Source organism: Moschus berezovskii, chromosome 7 (assembly GCF_049115385.1).
Source record: "Moschus berezovskii isolate FMDL1 chromosome 7, NW_MosBer_1.0, whole genome shotgun sequence".
In the NCBI taxonomy this organism is placed as follows: Eukaryota; Metazoa; Chordata; class Mammalia; order Artiodactyla; family Moschidae; genus Moschus; species Moschus berezovskii.
This window is the reverse complement of record NC_142466.1, coordinates 4,180,028-4,206,012: the sequence shown is the minus strand read 5'-3', so window position 1 is coordinate 4,206,012 and position 25,985 is coordinate 4,180,028. Positions and strand designations below refer to the sequence as shown.

General features: G+C 35.7%; 1 protein-coding gene and 1 pseudogene across 1 annotated transcript; both read right to left on the bottom strand.

Annotated features, from left to right (window-relative positions):
• Positions 1 to 238: 238 nt before the first annotated feature.
• Positions 239 to 1,171, bottom strand: LOC148777238 (olfactory receptor 4C16-like). Its single transcript, XM_088837631.1, has one exon. The coding sequence runs from the start codon at positions 1,169 to 1,171 to the stop codon at positions 239 to 241; it is 933 nt and encodes a 310-aa protein (XP_088693757.1).
• A 13,142-nt stretch (positions 1,172 to 14,313) lies between these two features.
• Positions 14,314 to 15,247, bottom strand: LOC148777237 (olfactory receptor 4C16-like; annotated as a pseudogene).
• Positions 15,248 to 25,985: the final 10,738 nt, after the last annotated feature.

The following is a 25,985-nucleotide window of genomic DNA, read 5'->3' as shown; positions in this document are numbered from 1 at the left end:
AGGCAGAGACAAGGTAGAGAAAACCGATGGACCTAACAAACCAGTGTTTACCTGGTCCTGTGTCTTTCCCAACTGAAACTGAACACTAACCGGTGTATGTGTTCACATGACTTTTTCCTAACATAACTAACCATATGCCCAAGGACAAGATTGTATCAACACCACATGAAGAACATTATATCCTGTAAGGACTTTTACTAAATTAATCTGGATTATGAAGAAAAATGGAAACGTCTGTTCATCTTTTGTCATCTGAAATTAACTTCTTGCTCCATAACATACTCATGGCATTTTTCACTTCTGTATTCCTCAGGGTATAAATCAGAGGGTTGAACAAAGGTGTTCCAATTGTATAAAACACAGCTATCATTTTATCCATGGAAAATATGGTTGCAGGACGTGTGTACATAAATATACAAGGACCAAAGAACAAGATGACCACAATGATGTGGGAGACACAGGTGGAGAGGGCTTTTTTCCTCCCTTCAGTGCTGTGGTTTCTCAGAGAATGCAAGATAACAGTATAAGAGAACATCAGCATGACAAAACTCACTGTACAGATGGCCCCGCTGTTGGACACCAAGAGTAGGTTGGTCGCATAAGTGTCTGTACAGGCAAGTTTCAACAAAGGTTGCAAGTCACAAAAATAGTGATCAATCACATTGGGACCACAGAAAGGTAAACTCAGGGCTAGAAAAATCTGAGCTGAAGAATGCACAGTGGACCCCACCCAGGCCACAGCCACCAGCACACCACAAACTCGATGGCTCATGATGGTCGTGTAGTGCAGGGGCTTACAGATGGCCACATAGAGGTCAACAGCCATGAGGACAAGGATGAAGATCTCCAGGCAGCCAAAAAAATGAGATGTAAAAACTTGGGTCATGCACTCATTGAAAGAGATAGTGGCATTCTTCAAAAGGGCATCTGTAAGCATCCTAGGGGCTATACATGTAGAGAAACAGGTATCAGATAAAGATAAATGGAAAAGGAAGAAATACATTGGACTCCCAAGTGCCCTGCTGGTCTTGATGGTAATAATAATCAGCAGGTTACCCAGTAATGTTCCCAAATATAAAAGCAAGAATGTGACAAACACTATTTTCTTCCTAATAGGATCCTGGGTTAAGCCAAGCATAATAAATTCAGTCACATTATTGTTCTGTTGCATGATTTCACAAGTGAAGAGAAAAGATGAGTGTAAAATGGATTATCTGTAAAAAACAAATTAATTCATGGTGTTATCTAATGTCATAGAATATTTGAGGAAAAGTGTTTTTCACCAAAAACATTCTAACATTATTAACATTTCTTAATAATTTACTTTAAACACTTTATTTGTAATGACCACTTCACGCATTATGAGTTTCAATAAGCTGATGAATATGATTCTTTTCAAAAAAGAATCTTCAAATAAAACCACTTTTTAGCAGGGGTATGACTCTGATAAAGTTTTTCAGTATTATAAATATGTACTTTCAAGATATTGTTATGCTGTATTTGATTAACAATTTTTATATTTAATAAAATGTGTGTCCCGTGTTTTGCTCTGCATTTAGGAAACATTTGATATCCCTTGGGGGTTTATGATATAAATACAAGGTTGTACAGCACTTTTTACCCCATAAGTAATGTCTTAATTTTATACATATATTTATATACCACATAAGTTTATACACATATTAGAAATTTGTGTTATTTATACCTGTGTAATGATCTGTCTCTTCACTGCATACTTGCTCCCGTGATTACACCTTGAAAAGACAAATAGGAAACACTTACAGCATTTAAATAATGTGTTGTAAGCTTTAAGGTTTTGGTCATAATTAATAGTTGACAAATACTAATGAACAGAAATGAAAGTCTTTTTTCATATTTGGTAATAAAAATATCCTCAGGACTTCCTCATTTCTATTTTTCATTCTCCATTCCTGAACAGAATTCCTTAGAACACTAAGTGCCTCTGAAATTACATTGCTAGTTAAAAAATGTGAATTGTTATTCAGCAGTTCATGTTTTCACAATTCGAAGTTTTAAACATCCTAGATCTAGTTTGATTTTTTTTTTTTAGGAATCTGTGTCACCAGAAAACTGGTGGAGGATCAGATCATGTTCACATCCCCAGTAGAGTTGACTAAATTATTCTGATCTCAGAAAAACCTCCATTCACAGAACAGAACAGGGAAATAGAAAATGGAGACATGAGATTTTCTATAAGAGACATAGTAGCTAATCAGTGTTTGACATCTTCGTTCAATTTTATTTGGTCCTGGCAGAGCTGATTATTATTAAACTTTGAAATGTAATTTTTCAACTAAGATTACTTTTTCAAATGTAGAAAGATATATTATCATAGGCCATTTCATGGTCAAAACTTTGGATCTTTTTTTTTTTTTTTCTTTGTGAAGATGATGTTATAAGGGACCCTTTTAAAAATAAAATTATGGACTGAAATGTCATGCATTGAAATGTAATTTATAAGATTATTTGTCTTATTGCATTCCTTCCTTTCTGAATCCCACCCATATTTCTAACACATTGTCTTAAATGTATAAAACAGACAATAACAGGAAACTTAGATAAAAAAAAAATTCTTTTTACATCTTCTTCTCTCCTGACAAATTTACTTCTCTTCAACAAACTTGTAATGCACATTGTCTTCCTTCAAATTGCAAACAACTCTTTAGAAAATGTCTAAGAAAGTTATTCACTTTCAAATGCCAGGGGAATGAATCTCTTTGGACTCTGTGAATATGGGCAAGGATCTTAAAACATAAAGAAAGCGAGCCTTGAAATTTTAATCGTTACAATAAAATTATTCTTTCCCTTATTCATTTAAAAGAATAAAAGGGAGCTATTATAAAATTATGAAATAAAAGCTATGACCAAACTATACAGCATACTAAAAAACAGAGACATTACTTTGCCGACAAAGGTCAAGCTAGTCAAAACAATGATTTTTCCAGTAGTCTTGTCTGGATAGGAGAGTTAGACTATAGAGAAAGCTAAGTGCTGAAGAATTGGTGCTTTTGAACTTTGGTGTTGGAGAAGACTGTTAAGAGTCACTTGGACAGCAAGGAGATCAAGCCAATCTGTCTTAAAGGAAATCAGTCCTGAATATTCATTGGAAGGACTGATGCTGAAGCTGAAACTTAAATACTTTGACCAGCTGATGTGAAGAACTGACTCATTGGAAAAGACCCTGATGCTGGGCAAGGTTGAAGGCAGGAGGAGAAGGGGACAACAGAGGATGAGATGGTTGAATGGCATCACCAAATTAATGGACATGAGTTTGAGGAAGGTCTGGGAGTTGTTGATGGACAGGAAAGCGTGGTGTGCTGCAGTCCATGGGGTTGCAGAGTCAGACATGACTGAGTGACTGAACTGAACTGATTATAAAATATTGGCATGTGATAATATGGTAGGCACTGGATGTAAAATGATATGAAAATCTGTTACTACACTAGTCTATGAGTTTTCCCATTCCTGACTGTGTATAGTTTGAGTTTGTATGTAACCAATCCCATAAATCTACCCATTTCTAGGCATAACATTTCTTTTTTACATTTGGACATGTGTATTTGAATATATGCAGCATGATCAAGTTTTAGTCATTTTTCTCACTAAATATTGAATCAGTAGTTTCAGTTTGATGTGGGTTCAATCCCTGGGTTGGGAAAATCCCCTGGAGAATGAAATGGCAACCCCTTCAGTATTCTTTCCTGGAAAATCTTATGGATAGATGAACCTGACAGGCTACAGTCCATGGGGTCACAAAACGTTTGGTATGACTGAGCAAGAGGCACACACAGTTTTAGTTTGACATTAAAGTTCCTTATCCTCTCTGCAAAAGTAAAGCCCATGTCTGTCTACACATATTCCAAACAATCTTGATTGTCTTAATCATTAACTTTTTAATGTCTTCGAAAAACATTTTCTGTGCTTTCAAGTACACTTCAGGAATAATTTTTGACTCTTGAACAAAGGACTACATTCTATAAAAGGGATGTTATAGTTCTCAATCAAGAAATATTTATTAAAGTAAATGTTTAATAAGAATTAAGATTCAATGTAAGCTCTTCAGTTCAGTTCAGTTCAGTTCAGTTCAGTTCAGTCGCTCAGTCATGTCCGACTCTCCGCGACCCCATGAATCACAGCACGCCAGGCCTCCCTGTCCATCACCAACTCCCGGAGTTCACTCAAACTCATGTTCACAGAGTCGGTGATGCCATCCAGCCATCTCATTCTCTGTCGTCCCCTTCTCCTCCCGCCCCCAACCTTTCCCAGCATCAGAGTCTTTTCGAGTGAGTCAACTCGTCGCATGAGGTGGCCAAAGTACTGCAGTTTCAGCTTTAGCATCAGTCCTTCCAATGAACACCCAGGATTGATCTTAGAGAGTAGTAAATGAAATAAAGGTATCTCCATAATGGAAGTAATGTCAAACCCAAGTATTCATAATAAATAGGTGTTGAGTTGAGTTCAGTTTAGTTTTTCAGTCATATCCAACTCTTTGTAACCCCATGGACTGCAGCACACTAGGCCTCCCTGTCCATCACTAAATTCCAGAGTTTACTCAAACTCACGTCCATTGAATCGGTGATGCATCCAACCATCTCATCCACTGTTGTACCCTTCTTCTCCTGCCCTCAATCTTTCCCAGCATTAGGGTCTTTTCAAATAAGTCAATTTGTTGCACCAGGTGGTCAAAACATTGGAGTTTCAGCTTCAGCATTAGTCTTTCTAATGAGTATTCAGGACTGATTTCCTTTAAGACAGATTGGTTTGATCTCCTTGCTGTCCAAGTGACTCTTAACAGTCTTCTCCAACACTAAAGTTCAAAAGCATCAATTTTTCAGTGCTCAACTTTCCTTGTAGTCCAAATCTCACATCCATACATGACTACTGGAAAAGCCATAGCTTTGACTAAATGGAACTTTGCTGGCAAAGTAATGTCTCTACTTTTTAATATGCTGTCTATGTTGGTCATTAACTCATCTTGCAGTCTTCTGTGAACTTCAGGACTAAATTATAAAAAAAAACACAAATGGACTTCTGATTACAGGATTTTTGTAGCATGATTTTATAACATAGCGTTGTTTATAATACAATAATGGGTGTGCTTATTTTAGTTCCCATTTAAAAAAAAAAATCTTGCAAACTATGTGTTTTCAGGATATACTCTCTGAAGTAACAATTCAAAAATATTGTACAATGTAGGAGCTTAGTTAAGTGCCTTTTAATCGAATTTTTCACACTACTCCTTAAAATATAATCATCTTTTTGTCATTGCTCTAGTATTATTCTGATTAAAAAGTGCACAACAACAAATTTATAGAGTCTTTATTAAATTTACAGGGCCTTCTGGCAACAACAATCAAGGCAATGATATCCCCAAGATCAGGTTTAAATAACTGTGAATCAGTTATAAATCTTGTAGTAGAGGATGTATTTTGTGATGTATTACTTGAGCATGTAAGACACTGGGACACTGATAGCCATAAAATTGTCATCTAAAGCAAAGGCAGAAAGTAAAGAGGAACTAAAAAGCCTCTTGATGAAAGTGAAAGAGGAGAATGAAAAAGTTGGCTTGAATCTCAACATTCAGAAAACTAAGATCACGGCATCTGGTCTCATCACTTCATGGGAAATAGATGGGGAAACGGTGGAAACAGTGTCAGACTTCACATTTTGGACTCTAAAATCACTGCGGATGCTGATTGCAGCCATGGAATTAAAAGACGCTTACTCCTTGGAAGGAAAGTTATGACCAACATTGATAGCATATTAAAAAACAGAGACATTACTTTGCCAAACAAAGTCCATCTAGTCAAGGCTATGGTTTTTCCAGTGGTCATGTATGGATGTGAGAGTTGGACTGTGAAGAAAGCTGATCACCGAAGAATTAATGCTTTTAAACTGTGGTGTTGGAGAAGACTCTTGAGAGTCCCTTGAACTGCAAAGAGATCCAACCAGTCCATTCTAAAGGAGATCAATCCTGGGTGTTCATTGGAAGGACTGACGCTAAAGCTGAAACTCCAATATTTTGGCCACCTCATGCGGAGAGTTGACTCACTCGAAAAGACTCTGATGCTGGGAAAGGTTGGGGGTGGGAGGAGAAGGGGACAACAGAGGATGAGATGCCTGGATGGCATCACCAACTCTATGGACATGAGTTTGTATGCACTCCGGGAGTTGGTGATGGACAGGGAGGCCTGGCATGCTCCGATTCATGGGGTCACAAAGAGTCGGACACAAATGATCAACTGAACTGAACTGAAAGCATTCAGCCTTTATTTACATGGAATACTGGCCTTGGAGCATGCTATTAGAGGCTGTACATTATTCATATCTTTCTGATATTGATAGACACTTTTATTTGTCGTATGTATATGATCAGAGGCCCAAATTTCTTTTTTTCCAGAGAGAGGTTAACACCTTGTCTCATATTTTCAAAAGAATATGGCACAAAGATGAGTTATAATTGTTGGGAGTGGGATACAAAGCAGCCTCAGTGCATCTTCAATTAGTGGACATTTGGTTCCAGTTAACAGGTTGTCCCAATGTTATTTTTCCCCCCAAAAGCCCAAATAAAAATTGTTTAAAATCCGTGTTCATCTGGTCCAGTGTTGCCCTAGGAAACAGCCTGACCTGAGAATCACAATATCATCATACCACTCAATACCAATTATTTATGCTTTCCTTATCTGATTGTCCCCTGTATCATGAAATCAACATTTATTTATTCCTCCTTAGAATCTTACTAGGCAGAGAGAAGCCTTCTGCGGAGGGCAGTGGTCAGTATATACAAATATAATAATGTATATATTTCAGTGCTACTCTTTCAATCCGTCCCACCTTATCTGTGCCCTGATGGGCCTACAAGTCTGCATCTCAAAGTCTGCGTCTCTATTCCTGCCCTGAAAATAGGTTTATCAGTATCGTCTTTCTAGGTTACATATTGCAGATATATTAAAAATGATATTGGCTTATTTTTAAACAATGCCTCTCTGAATACAAATATTGAAATTATATGTCACTTACTTGTTAGAAGACTCTCTGAACCATTGTCAAGTATAACCATCCATTTTTGACAGAGGTCCTTTCACAATATTGAAGCAAAAAATCTTCCTCTTTGCATACCAGGGGGAATATTTTAAGTCATGATGATGTAAGACATTGGCAACCTAAAGATAATTAGTCCCTAAAGTTTTCTTTCCTTTGACAGATGGAATTATCCAGTTATAATCAACTCAACTTTTGATTTGTCTGTTCAATCTATATGGATAGCAACTGCATGCTCTTTGTACTCAGTAACCAGATAGACACAAGGTCTTGGAGTTTTTGGTAACTTGTTGACCAAAAATACAGGAAAATGTGCAAGTGGATGGTGGAAAATGTTGGAGAATAGAAGGAAAAAAATGTCATTGTTAAAAGAGGAAGTAGGTCAGTCCCATCCAGTGCCCTAAGGTGTCTTTCTCTGCCTTAGGCAACAAACTTTTATAAATTTTGTAATTTATTTGCAAGTGCAATCCAGAAAACGTAGTGTGGTGCCTGGTACCAGTTTCCATGCTGTGGACTACACATTTCACCAACCATGGAAATATAGACTAATAGCAAGTGATCCACAGATTAACCTAGATACCTAGCTTTTCTGTAAACTGAATTAATATCTCATACTATTTTCAAATTTATGTCCAATTGTTTTTCTAACTTACATTAGTAAATATATACTTACTCCATAACATATTTGATAAAAATAATTTAGCTTACTTACCATATATTAATTGCATAATATTTTATACAAAAGGCTGTATGTTTGTCACTTTAATAAGCATGACTTTTAATTTATATAATTGTTCCATGAAATAGGAACTCATAGTTACATTTCATGTGAGGGAAAACTGAAGCTCACAGAGGTCAAGCACTTTTCAGGTTTTACATTTGGGAAGATCAATCTTGGGAACTGTACTAATGACTCATTCATTTCTTGGTTTGTTCTCTGTGCACAGCTTTTTCTCGCACAAGCCTAAGTTTAAAACCAGGGAGTTATGGAAATTAATGACCAATGAAAGACATTAGAATTAACAGTAAGACAATGAGCACAGGTTGAAATCCTTGTAGTCTTAGGTTATATGAACAAAAATATTCAGTAGACAATTAGATACTTTTTAAGTTTGAGAAATTTGTCAGTGCTGTGCAATTAGATTTGAAATTACTTATAAGTAATATTTTAAATCCAAATTCTCCACCTTTGGGGTGGGAGGAGACGGGGACGACAGAAAATGAGATGGCTGAATGGCATCACCGACTCGATGGACATGAGTTTGAGTGAGCTCCGAGAGTTGGTGATGGACAGGGAGGACTGGCATGCTGTGATTCATGGGGTCGCAAAGAGTCGGACACGACTGAGCGACTGAACTGAACTGAATATTTTAAATCACGATATTCGGTATGGTATACAATATGTTACGTTGCCTTTGAAGACAATTTGGCAGTTTCTTACACAGCTAAACATAAACTTGCCATATGATCCAGAAATCTGTTTCTAGGTGTCCCACAAATTAGTTGAAAACTTAGGTGCATGCAAAAAGTACACTTCATGTCCTTCAATAGATGATTTGATAAACTTTGAAGCACTCATGCAATGGGATATTATGCAGCAATGAGTAGAAATAAACTATCTAACCACAAAAATCATGGAGAAAAATTAAATGCATATTGCTAACTAAAAAAAAAAAAGAAAGGTCAATCTGGAAATATATATACTGCATAAATCCAACTGTAGGATATAGGAAGATAAAAATAAGGGTCCAGTAAAAAGATCAGTGGTTGCCAAGGGTTGGGAGGGAAGAAGAAATGGGTGTGATTAAGAGAAGCATGGGGAATACATACGACAGTGGATTTATTCCATGATACTGTAAAGGTGGATACATTACACATCAGTTGAAATTCATAGAATATGCAACACAAACAGTTAATGCTAATACAAATTATATGGACTTTTGGTGGTAATAATGCCATATTGCATTCGATATGCAAAGTATAATGAATGAGTTTTCCCATGCCCCTGTCTCTTCATCAATATTTGGTAATGTCAGTATTTTCAATGTATCCAGTCCAATAAATGTGTATGTGTGGTAACTTATCATATTTTGTTTTCATTTCCCTAATGAAATGCGATGGCTTCCCAGGTGGCACAGTGGAAAAAAAAAAAATCTGTCTGCCAATACAAGAAGTGCAACAGACAGTGGTTCAATCCCAGGGTTGGGAAGATCCCTGGAGTAGGAAATGGTAGCCCCTCTAGTATTTTTGCCTGGAATATTCGTTGGACAGAGTTGCCAAGAGTCGGACACAACTGAGCGACTAAGCACACAGTAAAATGCAGTGCTCAGAGTCTTCACATGCTTGTTTGCTTGTTTTCAATCAGTATATCTTCTTTGGTAAGATGTCTATACAGATCATTTGCCTATTTTCTCTGTTGGTTTTTTTTCTTATTTTAGATCTTCTGTTCTTTATACATTTTGGATATGAGTTATTTAACATATATGTCTTTCATAAATACTTTCCACCAGTCTGTGGTTAGTCTTTTCATTGTCTCAAAAGTTTCTTTTTTCAGAATAGAATTTTTAATTGTAATGAAATTCACCTAACGTGTTTTTCAATTCCTGATGTAAACATCACGTTTTTAATAGACTTTATCTTTGTGGGTCATTTTTAGATTCACAGCAAATTTGAGTGGAAAACAGAGAGAGCTTGCATAAACCGTCTGTGCTTTCAACCCTCACAAACACCCAAGCCCTCCCTCTTATCAACATCCTGAACTAGAGTGTTATATTTGTTACACTCAAGGAACCTGATTTTTTTTTACTGAAATATCATTATCACCCAAAGTATATAGTCAACATTAGAGTCACTCTTAGCATAGTGCATTCTATGGATTATTACCTAAAGGATCTCCTGGAGAAGAACATGAAAAGCCATTCCAGTATTCTTGTCTTAGAATTCCATGGACAGAGGAGCCTGATGGGCTACAGTCCATGGGATCACAAAGAGTCAGAAAGACTGAGTGGATAACACTATACTATACTATAATGACCTTTATATGCCATCATGGTATCATACACATAATTTAACTGCCATAAAAACCCTCCATGTTCTGTTTATCCATTCCTGTGAGAAAATTAAAGAGAAACCTCATTAAAATGGAGTTTAGAGGACAAAAAAAAAAAAAAACTCTCTCATGCATGTACCACTGCACATCAGTATAGAACCCAACAGGAAAGAGGTGCACTGCATTTATAACAGGAAGTGACAATACTTCACCGTGGCCAGCAGAAGGAAGTAAGATTTTCTCCTTGCCTAGAAACAACTCAGCCATTGAGGGACTGTTTTAACTCAGCCATTGAAAGCCACTAGGCTTTAAGGTCCCAGTTTCCATTTGTATATAATAGTCCCTCCAAAAATTCCCATTCTCCTCTTTGCTGTATCAGACTTCCATGAAATTCAACATGGTTTCAGGTCAAAGGGCAATTTTTTTCTTAGTTTTATTGAAATATAGTTGACTTACATTACTATATAAGATACACAGCCTAATGATTTGATTTACATACATCACAACATGGTTGCTGCATAGGTTTAGTGAACATCCATTACCTCGTATAGACACAAAATTAAAGAAATTTTTAAAATATATAATTTTTTCTTCTGATTTTTCTTCTTTCTTTAGAATTTATTCTGACAACATTCATGTATAATATGCAACAGTTATAATTATATTTATTATGTTGTATGTTACTTCCCCAGGTCTTATTTGTCTTATAACTGGAATTTATAACTTTTGGCTATCTTCATCTAATCTTTCCATCCCAGATAACCACAAATCTGAGCTCTTTCTCCTATTTTTGTGTTTGTATTTGTAACCACTGATCCGATCTTTTTCTTGGCAGTTTTTGTTTTCATTTGACATACAACACTATGTTATTTCTTAATATACAACAAAGGGATTTTATATTTTTGCATATTTCAAAATGATAGAGATTTGATTGATTACTATAAGTGACCACTTGGGCTACTTGATTTCTTCTCTTCCAGCTCATAAAATTTTGCCTCTTATGTTTTAAATTCATGAATAAAGAGTGAGCCCATGAGGGACTTCCCTGGTGGGTCAATGGCTAAAGAGTCTGAGCTCCCAGTGCAGGGAGCCTGTGTTCAATCCCTGCTCAGGGAACTAGATCCCACATGCTTCAGTGAAGACCATACACGAGAAAATAAATAAATAAAAATGAGTGAGTGCAGGAAACCTTAAGCCCCCATCCTCAAACCCGATAAAAGCAGGACCGCAGGCCCCTGTGGTCCCTGTAAATGACCTCACTCTGTGTACCTTGATATGATGTGTATTTTCTATGTCTTGTAAGTAATAAACTTTTATTTTTACAAAACAAAACAAAACAAAATTATCACCACGGTGAGTCTAGTTACCATCTATCACAATACAAAGGTATTATACTACTATTGACTATACTGACAATTCCTCTGTGAACTTTTGATATGGACTTGAATTTGTTGAAAGAATATTTATTACACATTTAACTTCATTCTTTATTACACATTTAACTTCATTACTAATGATAAGTCTGTTCAGATGGTCTGTTTCTTCTTGATTCAGTGTCAGTAGTGAGAGAGTTAATTCTTACATAGGTTGATAAGGGCCCCCTGGGGCCCTCAAGGAGGAGAAAAGGGTCTGGGGCTCTCAAGAAGGAGAAAAGAACAAATTTTTTACCTATATTCTTTTGTCCTAGTCACATAAGGCATTTTTTTTTCTTTTTTCTGTAAGCCCAGAGCTAATGATTACACACATACACACACACAACAGCTCATCTTGCTCAAGGGTATGTTTTCCCTTAAGCCTTGTACAGCCCTGTACAGCAACAGTGTACAGCACAGATTATACAGCAACAGTGTATCTTGCTCAAGGACATGTTTCTCCTTCTTAACAAGAATCTTCTGACTAACCTTTTTACTTTAAGGTGTATGTGGTGGGAGTGGGTCTGGTAAAAGTATATAAGGCCTTGATAAGACTAGTGAATGGGACAGTCTTGGTCTCCCTTCTGATGTCTATGTCAGGAGCTTTCTTTGTCCTATTGCAATGTAATAAACTTTTGTGACACAAACCTCTAAGTGACCAAGCCTGGTCCCTGATCCTGAAGCTAAGTCTTCTTCAGAGATCACAAATCGAACATCATTCACTGTAAGTTATCAGCAGCTTCTGTTTATAGAAATTTGTATGTTTAATCTAGGTTGTCCAATTTGTGGGATATAACTGTTTGAATTACAGTATATTTTGAAATCAGGAATATATTGATAGCTCTAATTTTATTTTCATTTCTCAATACTGCTTTGGAGAGTTGGGGACATTTGTGGTTTCATATGAATTTTAGGACTTATTATTATTTCTTTAAAAATCCTTCAGAATTTTGATAGGAATTGCATTAACCCTGTAGATCATTTTGGATAGTACATAAGCTTTAGAAATATTAAGTCTTCCATCCTAGGAGCTCTGGATATCTTTTCATTTATTTTGTCTTCTTTAAATTTTTTCATCAATAATTTGTTGTTTTCAGATGAGTAATCTTTACTTCATTTGATAGGTTTATTTTTAAGTAGTATTTTTATATTATTGCAATGGGATTGTTTTATTAATTTAATTTTCTGAAAATTTGTTTTTAATGCATATTAAAACAACTTAATTTTCTGTTAATTTTATAAACTGAAAGTTACTATATTAATTTACTAGTTCCAGTGGTTGTTTCTTGTGGAGTCATCTTGGTTTTCTACATACAAGATGATGTATTCTGCAGAGATAATATTACTTCCTTTGTGAATTGGAAGCTCATTGTCTCTTTTCATTTCTTAATTACTCTGACTTGAACTTCTAGTGTTATATGGACTGAAAGTGGTGCATATGAGCATCTTTGCCTTATTCCTGTTCTTAGAAGAAAAACGTTCAGATTTTCACCATTGAGTAGGAATTTACAGTGGGGTTTTATTATAAGGCCTTTTACTATATTAAAGTAAGTTCTTAGATTCCTATTTTGTTGAGAGCTTTTATCATAAAATCATGTTGAACTTTGTCATTTTTTCCTTCATCTTTTTGGATGATAAAGAGATTTTTAATCTCCATTCTGTCTTATGCTCTATGTATTATGCATTGTGTCATGTATTTACAATAGAGTATCAAACAGACTAGTTTTCCCTCTAAAATGTCCCAAGCTTGACATATGCATCCCTTACTACAACTGCTTAAAATCCTGAAAATCACTGAATATTATTTACTCTTCACACATTTTGTCTTTTCAAGAGAGTAATTTATAATTCATGAAAATATTGTTTCAGAATTTAAATATCCACCTTTGTATTATCTTATTATTTTATCCTATTAATATTTAAAAATTCACTAACATTATCTGCTTGTTCTCTTCTCTTCTAGCTCACATAATTATATCTTCCTTAATTTGGACTATCTATGCTACAGTCATAATAATCCAATATTATGGGGGTATTACTAAAATTAGTATGATTCAAGAAATTTTAACACCAACCCCAAATTAGAAGGAATCTAATTAGAAACAGAAAGTAGATTTTACAAAAAATGAATTCCATTTGGCTTGTATACCTCAAAGTTAAACCTTTTAAGTTCAAAGACTTAAATCAAAAGGGTGCATTTTCTCATTTTTATGTCACTCTTCTGGAAGGATTTAGTTAGCACTTGGTAAGAAGATGGAGAAAATTCATTAGAGATGTATGGAAGATAGCCTAGATTATATAAAGTCCCTTTTAACATGGAATTTTTGTAATTATTTGAAACCAATATTTTATTTCATTCAGAAAGAACTGCTAAGTTAAAGGTTCAGGATCAGACATGAATAGAACAAAATGTCTAAAGAAGAAAATAACTGAAAGAGGTAAAACCTACCTATGAATATAAACATATAGATAGATATCTGGAAGCAGAGAACATCATAAGTTACCATGAGAAAGAGCATAAAATATGTTAGATCAAAACCAGCATGACATGAGGCAGGAACAAGAAGAACAGACACAGTAGTGAGAAACATCTAAGGCAATGAACCTTGTATACCTGGGTATACTTGGTGCCATCTCTTCCTCTACATAAAACTGACTAAACTCTATTAGTGTATGTCTTTACATTGTCTATTTTCCTAAGGGAAACTAATATTAATGCCTCATGATAAGATTTTATTGACAACACAGTAAGAGATGACATTCTCCAAGGACTACTTATAGGTCAATCATTTATCTTTTGGCATCCGAGATCAGGTTCTTTCTCTATACCATCCTTATGGCATTTTTCACTTCTGCATTCCTCAGTGTATAAATCAGGGGGTTAAGTAAAGGTAATCCAATTGTATAAAACAAAGTTATCATCTTATCTATGGGGAAGGTGGTAGCCGGCTAGTTCATACGTAGGGAACAAAGAACAGGATGACCACCATAATATGGGAGATGCAGGTGGAGAGGGCTTTTTTCCTCCCCTCAGCACTGGTTTCTCAGAGAATGCAAGATGATAGCATAGGAGAACATCAGCATGACAAAACTCACTGTACAGATGGCTCCACTGTTGGACACCAAGAGTAGGTTGGTCACATAGGTGTCTATACAGGCAAGTTTCAACAAAGGCTGCAAGTCACATAGATAATGATCAATCACATTGGGAACACAAAAAGGTAAACTCAGGGCCAGAAAAATCTGAGCTGAAGAATGAATACAGGACCCCACCCAGGCCACAGCCACCAACACACCACAGACTCGATGACTCATGATGGTCGTGTAGTGCAGGGGCTTACAGATGGCCACATAGCGGTCAACAGCCATGAGCACAAGGGTGAAGATCTCCAGGCAGCCAAAAAAAAAAAAAAAAATGGAATGAAAAAACTTGGACTACGCACTCATTGAAAGAGATAGTGACTTTCTTCAAAAAGGGATCCACAATCATTCTAGTAGCTATGCAAGTGGAGAAGCAGGTGTCAGATAAAGATAAGTGGAAAAGGAAGAAGTACATGGGACTCCCAAGTGCCCTGCTGGTCTTGATGGCATTAATAATAAGCAGGTTACCCACTAACATCCCCAAATAAAAAATCAAGAAAATGACAAACACTGTTTTCTTTCTAACAGGATCCTGGGTCAACCAAAGTATAATAAACTCAGTCATATTATTTTTCATCTGCATGGTTTCATAAAGGAGGAGAAGGGATGAGTGTGAAATGAATTACCTGTAAAAAATAAAGGCATTAAATCATGGTGTGACATGTAATGCTATGCAATATTTGAGAAAATGTACATATTCCCCATCAGAGATATTCTAACTGTGGCATCTTAATAATTTTCTTTACCAATTTGTTCCTTAATGTGTGATGATCATATCATAGACTATGAGTCTTAATAAGCTTATGAACGTGATACTTTCCACAACAATCTTCAGATAAAACCTCATGTTAACCTTGGCATGATTCTGATTAGTTGTGTCAATTTTAAGAGTTCTTATTTGGAGATGTGGCTCTGATTTGTACTTTCTCTTTTTTTTTATATTCAATAATTTTTTTTCATATACAATAAAATTTTGCATGGTGTATCAGTTTGCACCTGGGATACATTTGTCTGTCCTTGGAGGTTTATGATATAAATGTCAAGTTATCCAATTCCTTTACCCCACAAATAATATCTTATTTGTGGATATATTTATGTTTCATATATTTCTTATGCATATATATTAATATTTATTATTCATAAATGTATAACATGATCTATTTCTTCACTGTATAATCCAATGAAAAGAGCAACAAGTAACAATATATCATTTAAATAATGTGTTGTAAACTTTAAGATTTTTTATCACAATTATTAGTTGACAAATAATGATGGACAGAAATGAATGGTATATCATAATTTATGATATCTCAATTTTATTTCTCCAACTTCTGAAGATCATTGCTTAAAGCAATAAGCATCCCTAAACTTATTTTTGGAAATAAACAATCATAGGTTACTGCTCAATATTTCATGTTTTCACAATTCAAGTTTTAGCTGAAGCATCTTAGATCTGAAGTACTCTTTTTGATATAGACACCAGACAACTGGTGTAGGACTTGATTTATCACGTTTGCATTACCAGTAAAGACAGTATTTTCCAGGTTTTGTACCACCCTCCCCCCATTTGCTATCTGTTTTCTATATTATTATTTCTTAGTATTGTTTTCTCAATAAAATGAAAATTCTTATATTTATGCAAACTATCTGATTGCTTAAGAAAACAATGAAATATGTAAATAATAAATAATTCTTCTATGCATTAATTCAGGGGATTTGGAATGAGTGGATAACTTCCTGGGCAGAATGTGTTTCTTTAATTTTCAGTTAGTATCTATTAGGTTGATATGTTACATAAATAGAGAAAACTTATGAATGGCTTACCCTGATTTGCTTTCACATTACTTGAACCTAGTTACCCAGTCGTAGAGCATCTTCCAGTAAATATTGAAGACATTTAAAGAAGGATGTCATGATATTTGATAGTGTCTTCCTTAATTAAACCTAAAGTCAGAGCAAGAGTCAAGGAACTGAGGGTGGGGTAGGAAATGAGAGAAGCAAACTCAATTTTAGTAGTGAAAATCCAATCAATTATTTCAGTACATCAAAGATTTACTTTAATCTTTTGCCTTTGACTAAGCTTATTTCTTTTTACTTTACCTCTCAAACATTTCTTGCTATTTATAGTTATAAATTCTACTTCTATCATTAAATCTTGCAATTTTAAAATTATACTGTGCTATCCAAATTTAAATTCTTCCCCTTATTAATTATTTTTCTGAGTATTTTGACATATTTTCTCAAGACATAAGGAGATATTAAACTTAAAATGAAGGCTAAATACAGTGAGAATATTTGTCATAAATCTGAATATTCTTTCAAACTTTACTCACTTTAAGCACTAGGAAACTTAGTTAATTGAACTCAGGCAGCTTAAAGTTAAAGTTGAAACTTTTCAATAGAATGCTCAGAATTTATATTATTCACGTGCCTCACACCCAGATTTCAGTAAAGAGAAGGTAGAAACAAAAATGAATTATTATTTATTCATGATGGACAAATCCTTTGACATCCCTCATCACAGATATTTTCCAAACAACAGTTCAGTTAAAAGCATAACATAATGCCAACTTGGTAAAATATATATACCCAGACAGAATAACAATTTCTTCAAATAGAAATAAATTTCATATATCAATACTTTACAGTACAGCACAAATGAATAACGAGCAATGAACTAATTTCAGAAGAAACCTTTTTTAAAATGGTTAAATATGTGAAGATATGCTTAATTTCATTCTAGCTAAATATTTTCAATTTCGAATCTCATTCAGATATATATTTTACTCAACTGATTAACAAAATAATCTTTTGATAAATGTATTTTAACAAGCAGTGCTGCAAATGATTTGGGAAGCAGTCAGTCTCACACATTTTTTTGTATGAGTTTAAGTGAGTACAATCTCTTAAAGAATTATTTCCAGCACAGATGACATTAAACTGCTTATAAATATAGGTCTATTGATTCTATTTGCTACAGATAATCTCACTCACAGTCACAAAAACAATCACTGAACCTCCATCCAAAGTAGCAAAAGATAGGAAAGATTCTCAGTGCCTATCAGAGGGGAACTGAATAAAACAGAAGTGGAACTTCATGCAATCATTAATCAAAATGAATTAGATATACAGGCAGTGGTTTCTAAAATATTTCGTGAAATCTAAGAGTTCACAATTTTATATCAAGAATGGTAATATTTATATTAGTAACAGGATAATATATATCACATATAGGTGCACTCATATAAATAGTCATGCAGTCGTGTTTGACTCTTGATGACACCATGAACTGTACCTTGCCAGGCTCTTCTCATGGAATTCTCCAGGCAAGAATGCTGGAGTGAGTTTCCATTTCCTTCTTCAGGGATATTCCTGACCCAGGAATTGAACCCAAGTCAAAGCAGAGACATTACTTTGTCAACAAAGGTCCGTCTAGTCAAGGCTATGGTTTTTCCAGTGGTCATGTATGGATGTGAGAGTTGGACTGTGAAGAAAGCTGATCGCTGAAGAGTTGATGCTTTTAAACTGTGGTGTTGGAGAAGACTCTTGAGAGTCCCTTGGACTGCAAGGAGATCCAACAAGTCCATTCTAAAGGAGATCAATCCTGGGTGTTCATTGGAAGGACTGATGCTAAAGCTGAAACTCCAATACTTTGGCCACCTCATTCGACGAGTTGACTCACTGGAAAAGACTCTGATGCTGGGAAGGATTGGGGGCAGGAGGAGAAGGGGACGACGGAGAATGAGATGGCTGGATGGCATCACCGACTTGATGGACATGAGTTTGAGTGAACTCCGGGAGTTGGTGATCGACAGGGAGGCCTGGAGTGCTGTGATTCATGGTGTCGCAAAGAGTCGGACACGACTGAGCCACTGAACTGAACTGAACACCTGCGTTGCAGGCATATTCTTTACCATCTGAGACATCAGGGAAGTCCGTAAATATACTTAGGGAAGTACAAAAATAGCACAAAACTTATGGTCCCTTGGTGGGAAAATTGCATCTTTCCATCAGAATTGGGAGGGTGGAAATATTTTTTAAATATATATTTTAAAAATATTTAAAAACACCTTTTAAAAATATTTCCTTTGGTAATAGTTTAAAAGACCCTCATGCTAGGAAAGGTTGAGGGCAAGAGGAAAAGGGGTGGCAGAAGATGAGGTGGTTTAATAACATTACTGACTCAATGGAGATGAACTTGAGCAAACTCTGGAAGATGGTGAAAGACAGGCATGCTGAAGTTCTTGGGGTTGTAAAGAGTCAGGCACAATTTAGTGATTGAACAACAGCAACAATATTTGAAAATATGCCATAATTGTGTTACATTACAAGTAAAACTTTAAAAAATAACATAAAAGTTTTCCAAATCTTATTTTAGTGGAGATTGTTATTTATATTGGCATGTTACTGATTAATAACAGCTGTCTTTAGATATACGTGATGGGGACAGTAAAATTCTTAGGAAAATATTCAGAATTATTAATAGGAATTTGAGTACCACAGTGAGTCAGCTATAGAGACCATTCTGGAACTGAGTGATCTTTACTACATCAGATACCTGCACACTGCAATTAACTACAGGTTAATCTGCAGTTTAGTTTTGCAGATATGCTTTTTGTCACAACTCTTCAGCAAACAGAAACTAAAATTTAAGCATATTTTAATTTCATGGCTGCAGATGGTGACTGCAACCATGAAATTAAAAGATGCTTGGTCCTTGGAACAAAAGTTATGACCAACCTAGACAACATATTAAAAAGTAGAGACATTACTTTGCCAACAAAGGTCCATCTAGTCAAGGCTATGGTTTTTCCAGTAGTTATGTGTGGATGTGAGAGTTGGACTATAAAGAAAGCTGAGCACCAAAGAATTGATGCTTTTGAACTGTGGTGTTGGAGAAGACTCTTGAGAGTCCCTTGGACTGCAAGGAGATCCAACCAGTCCATGCTAAAGGAAATCAGTCCTGAATATTCATTAGAAGGACTGATGATGAAGCTGAAACTCCAATACTTTGGCCACCTGATGTGAAGAACTGACCCATTTGAAAAGACCCTGATGCTGAAAAAGATTGAAGGCGGGAGGAGAAGGGAACGACAGAAGATGAGGTGGTTGGGTGACATGACCAACTCAATGGAAATGAGACTGAGTAAATTCCAGGAGTTGGTGATGGACAGGAAAGCCTGGTGTGCTGCAGTTCATAGGGTCGCAAAGGGTCAGATGCAACTGAGAGACAGAACTGAGCCTAACTGAAGTATTGTAAAATGATTATCTATATCTCTATCCATCTATGTATCCATATGGGAGTAGAAAAAGACTGAAGCATTTGTATAGTTCTTATGACCTCCCAAAGTGCTCAGTAGTAAAAACTCCACTTGTAATGCAGGAGACGTGGGTTTGATACCTGGGTCATGAAGATCCCCTGAAGGAGGGCATGGCAACCCACTCCAATATTTTTGCCTGGAGAATCCCATGTACAGAAAAGACTGGCGGGCTACAGTCCATCGGATTGCACAGAGTCGGACATGGCTGAAGCAACTTAGCATGCATGCACACACAGATTTGTTGAGTAAATTAAAGAATTAATGAAAATTTTCATAGATACATATCTATGGTTATTGGCACTATTATATACTTACTCATTATTATGGAAAACCTATGTGTTTGCTAAGTCCTTTCAGTCATATCTGACCCTTTGTGACCATATGGGACTGTAGCCCTCCAGGCTCCTCTGTACATGGGATTCTTCAGGCAACAGAAGTTTGTTGCTCTTTCCTGCTCCAGAGGGTCTTCAGAAGCAAGGATTGAATGCAGGTCTCTTATGTCTCCTGCATTGGCAGGCATATTCTCTACCACTCCTGCCACCTGAGAAGACTTGTATCTTACTATATCCACAGCAAAATCATCATATTCATGAAGCATTTCCTGAAACATTCAAATTGATATTATTTCTATTTGGTTATTGCTTACACCACATGTACCAATAGTATTGCCGATTTCCATCAATGCTGTTGTGCAGGTTTTCATTTCCATCTTCTTTTTGGAGATTCTAAAGTGCTTCTAGAAAATTTCTTAAACCTTCTCTGATTCCAAAGTGCTTTTTATTTATTACGTGTTCACTGTGGCATTGATCAGATTTATTTTCTCCGAGTATTAACTACAGCCAAGTTAATTCAAAACACAAATCTTACTGGTTTTGAGAAGAACTTATATAGAAATTCAAATGTTCACCTGGAACCAAGATCTCTTTGATTTCACAAGAGGCTGAAGTTCAGACCTGCATGTGAAAAGACAGATAGAGTTTATCCCAGATTCATCCTACACTTTCTGAAATCCACTGTCATGCAAGATTTTGACTGGGAAATGCTTTTTTCCCACTTTCCCAGAGAAGTATTTAAGCATGAATGATGCAAAATACAGCAGTCTGGGGAAGGTTATTCCATAAAGTATCCCTTCCCTTCCAATTAAGAGACATGAATCAGATGTGACAAAGAATCTAACCTTCAATATTTGTCATTAGATTATGGTGAAAAACTTTGCTTGTTCTTGCAATTAAAGATGCTCATTTGGGCTATAAATCATATCTGTGGACTAGAAATTAAAAAGAAAAATGATGTTCTTCCATTACCAAGGTCTCAGTTTCTAATACCTTTGTTAAATAAATGAATTAAGGACACTTAAAAAATGGCTGATTCTCAGTCTGGTGCAGGGGATGTATAAGATAGACTGAAGCATTCGGTAGTGCTGGAAAACACATAAATGCTGACACACACACACACATACACACACACACAGACACACACACAGATTCACATAGTGATGGGGATATGCCCGAGGGACACAGGAGCCAAGTCAAAGCACACCTAATGGACATAGCTGGAAAAAAAAAGAGCAATAAAATAAAACTGAACTGTCAGATAATTTAAACCGTATTTTAAACAATTCCATGAGTTCATAATAACATAGATGATTGAATAAATAAGTAAAAAATAGGGGAGAACAGACAAATCTCACATCAAAAATTATTCATAATAATTATGTAGATATTCAACTTTCAAAAAGTTATCTCCATCAGTTTTTAATAGATTTTACGTAGTGAATCCTTCTAAAAGGTACAGTGTAGAACAAGGGGAATGAGTAACTTTACAGAGTAAAAGTGGTATAAAAGTTACCTCGGCCAGGTGACCAAGATTAACATCAACAGTGGTAAGTCACATTGAGAGTAGGTAGACACTGATATAATGTGATGAAAACAGTGATTTACCTCTTCAGTCCTTCTCCTAATAACTCATAAACCCAGTCTAATCGTTACTAAAATATCAGACAGATTTCAATGGAGAACTTTGGTATAAAATATCTGACTGCATGTGTGTGTGCTTGGTTGGGTCTGACTTTTTGTGACCACGTGAATTGTAGTCTATCACACTCCTCTGTCCATGGGACTACTCAGACAAGAATACTGGAGTGAGTTGCCATTTCCTCTTCCAGGGCATCTTCCCCACTCAGGGATTGAACCCATGTGTCCTGAGTCTCCTGTATTGGCAGGCAGGTTCTTTACTACTGAGTCACCTGGAAAGCACAAAATGTCTATTTCTTCTCAAAACAGTCAAGATCTTCAGAGATAAGAAAAGTTAGAGAAAATATCACCGTTTGAAGAAGCTGAAGAAAATATGACAACTAAAAGTAATAATTCTGGAGAAGAAAAACAAAATTATTGTTCAGTTGGCCAAAAAGTTTGTTTGAATTTTTCCATAACATCATACAGGAAAACCTGAACAAACTTTTTGGTCAATCCACTAGTTTAAAAGTAAGATGTTTGAGTAAAGTCAGTATGTATCTTTGGTTAAATTTAATGTATTAACATCATTGAATTAATTGTGACAAATGTAGCACATAACGTAAAATGATAACAGGGGAAATTGTTCAGACTATGTAAGAAAAACAGACTGGTTCCAAATTGGGAAAGGATTACGTCAAGGCTGTATATAGTCACCCTGCTTATTTAACTTATATGCAGAGTACATCATGAGAAATGATGGGCTGGATGAAGCAAAACCTGAAATCAAGATTGCCGAGAGAAATATCAATCACCTCAGGTATGCAGATAACACCACCCTTTTATGCAGAAAGCGAAGAAGAACTTAACCGCCACTTGATGAAGGTGAAAGAGGAGAGTAAAAAAGTTGGGTTAAAGCTCAACATTCAGAAAACTAAGATCATGCATCCAGTTTCATCTCTTCATGGCAAATAGATAAAGATTTTATTTTGGGGGGTTCCAAAATCACTGCAGATGATGACCACAGCCATGAAATTAAAAGACCCTTCTGCCTTGGAAGAAAATCAGTGACCATATTAGACAGCATGTTAAATATCAGAGACATTGTTTTGCCAACAATGGTCCATATAGTCAAGGCTATTGTTTTTCCAGTAGTCATGTATTGATGTGAGTGTTGGACTATAAAGAAAGCTGAGTGCTAAAGACTTGATGCTTTTGAACTGTGATGCTGAAGACTCTTGGGGGTCCTTTGGACTGCAAGGAGATCCAACCAGTCAATTCTAAAAGAAATCAGTCCTGAATATCCATTGGAAGGACTGATGCTGAAGCTGAAACTTCAAAATTTTGGCCACCTTATGCGAAGAACTGACTCATTTGAAAAGACCCTGATACTGGGAACGATTGAAGGCAGGAGGAGAAGGAGATGACAGAGAATGAGATGGCTGGATGACATCACCAACTTGATAGACATGAGTTTGAGCAAGATCTGGTAGTTGGTGATGGACAGGGAAGACTTTTGTACTGCAGTCCATGGGGTCACAAAGAGTCAGACATGATTGAGTGACTGATTTGAACTGATATAAGAACTCTCTATATTATTTTCACAACTTCCTTGTTAATGTAATCCTGTTATAAAATATAAGGTTTTTTAAAATATAAATAAAATAAAATGTTTATTCCGAAAACAAGTTCTCAGAATTTATCCATATTGTAACATGTCAGAAATTCCTACCTTTTAAATGTTGAAGAATATTCCACTTTATGTAAAGCACATTTTAAAAAAATTTCACATGTTGCTTATATGTTTTGGCTACTGTGACTAATGCTGCTATGAACATGAATGTAGTTTTCGAGTACTTGCTTTCAATTTTCTTGGTATATACCTAAAAGTAGAAATGCTGGATTTTTTTTTCCAGAAATGTAACACTCTATTCCATAGTAGCTGCACAATTTTGATTTTCATTGAGGTGCACGTGGGTGATTAGTGATGGGGGACATATCTTCATTGATTATTGGCCAGATGAATTACAAGCTGGAGTCAAGATTGTTGGGAGAAATATCAACAACCTCAGATATACAGATGATACCAATTTAATGGCAGAAAATAAACAGGAAACAAAAAGCCTCTTTATAAATTAAAAGAAGAGAATGAAAAAGCTGGCTTAAAACTCAACATTCAAAAATAAAGATCATGACATCCTGTCCTATCACGTCATGGCAAATGGATGGGGAAAATGTGGAAATGGTGGCAGGTTTTATTTTCTTGGGCTCTATAATCAATGTGGATTTTGACTGCAGCCAAGAAATCAAAAGACACTTGCTCCTTGGAAGAATCGCCATGACAAACTTAGTGTATTAAAAAGCAGAGACATTGTTTTGCTGACAAAAGTCCGTATAGTCAAAGCTATTGGTTTTTTCAGTAGTCGTGTATGAATGTGAGATTTGGACAATAAAGAAGGCTGAGCACTGAAGAACTGATCTTTTCAAACTGTGGTGCTATAGAAGATTCTTGAGAGTCCCTTGGATAGCAAGGAAATCAAACCAGTCATTCCTAAAGGAAATTTACCCTAAATATGCATTGGAAGGGCTGGTGCTGAAGCTGAAGCTCCCATACTTTGGCCACCTGATGGGAGAGGTGAGTTGTTGAAAAAGACTTTGATTCTGGGAAAGACTCAAGGCAAGAAGGGAAGTGGGTAATAGATGACAGAATGGTTGGATGGCATCACTGACTCAGTGGACATGAGTTTGAGTAAACTCAAGGAGAGCGTGAAGGACAGGGAAGCCTGGAATGCTACACTTCATGGGGTCACAAAGAATATCTTGCTTGGATGCACATCTATTCAAGTTATTTGTCTCCATAAAAAAATTAGATATGATTGATGGAACATTGTGCATATTAAAAGTGATATATTTTACATTAAAATATGATTAACACCATGGTATTAGCTAACAGCACTAATAAGTCAAATAATTGTACTTTTTTGTGATGAGAATATTTAATATCAAGTCTCTTGACTATTTGAAATATATAATACAATATCATTGACTATAATTACTAAGCTGTACATGAGACCTCTAGAGCTATTTCATCTTCTAATTTCAAATTTATACTCTCTTGACTATCTTCTCTTCAATTACTCCAATCCCCAACTCCTGGTAACCACTATTCTATTTTATGTGTTTGGCTTTTTCATATGTTACATAATGGTTATGCATGATATATGTCTTTTTCTGTTTACCTTTTTCCACTTGGTATAAAGCTGTCATCCATGTTGTCATAAATGTGGGATTTCCTTCTTTTATTCTTTCTCCACTATGGAGAATAGTATGGAGGCTCCAAAAAAAAAAAAAAAAAACATAAAAATAGAGCTGCCATATGATTTAGCAATCCCACTCCTAGGCATATATCCCGGGGAAAAAATGGTTTGAAAGGACCCGTGCACCCCAATATCATCTAGCACTCTTTAAATAACCAAGACATGTAAATAACCTAAATGCCCATTGACAGATGAATGATAAAAAAATCTGGTACTTATTACATTAATACAATGGAATATTAATCAGCTATTAAAAATAATGAAATATGATCATTTGTAGCACCATGAATGATCCTGGAGGTTAAAATGCTAAAAGTGAAGTAAGTCAGGTAGAAATAGACAAATATTACATGATATTGCTTACATGTGGAATCTAAAAGCAAAAATGACACAAATGAATATATTTACAAAGCAGAAACAAACTTCAAAAACAAATTTATGGTTACTCTGGGAAAGAGTTGAAGGCAGGGATATATTGGGAGTATGGGATTGATGTGTAGACACTACTCTATTTAAAATAACCAACAAAGACCTACTGTCTACCAAGGGAACATGTCTTAATATTACATAATAATTTAATTGGAAAATAACTTGTTAAAGAAGAGATATCAGTTCAGTTCAGTCTCTCAGTCATGTCTGACTCTTTGCGACCCCTTGGACTGCAGAACGCCAGGCCTGCCTATCCATTACCAACTCCCAAAGTTTACTCAAACTCATGTCCATTGAATAAG

Coding starts and splice junctions, on each gene's coding strand:
- LOC148777238 (XM_088837631.1), bottom strand. CDS start 1,171: ATGCAACAGAACAATAATGTGACTGAATTTATTATGCTTGGCTTAACC.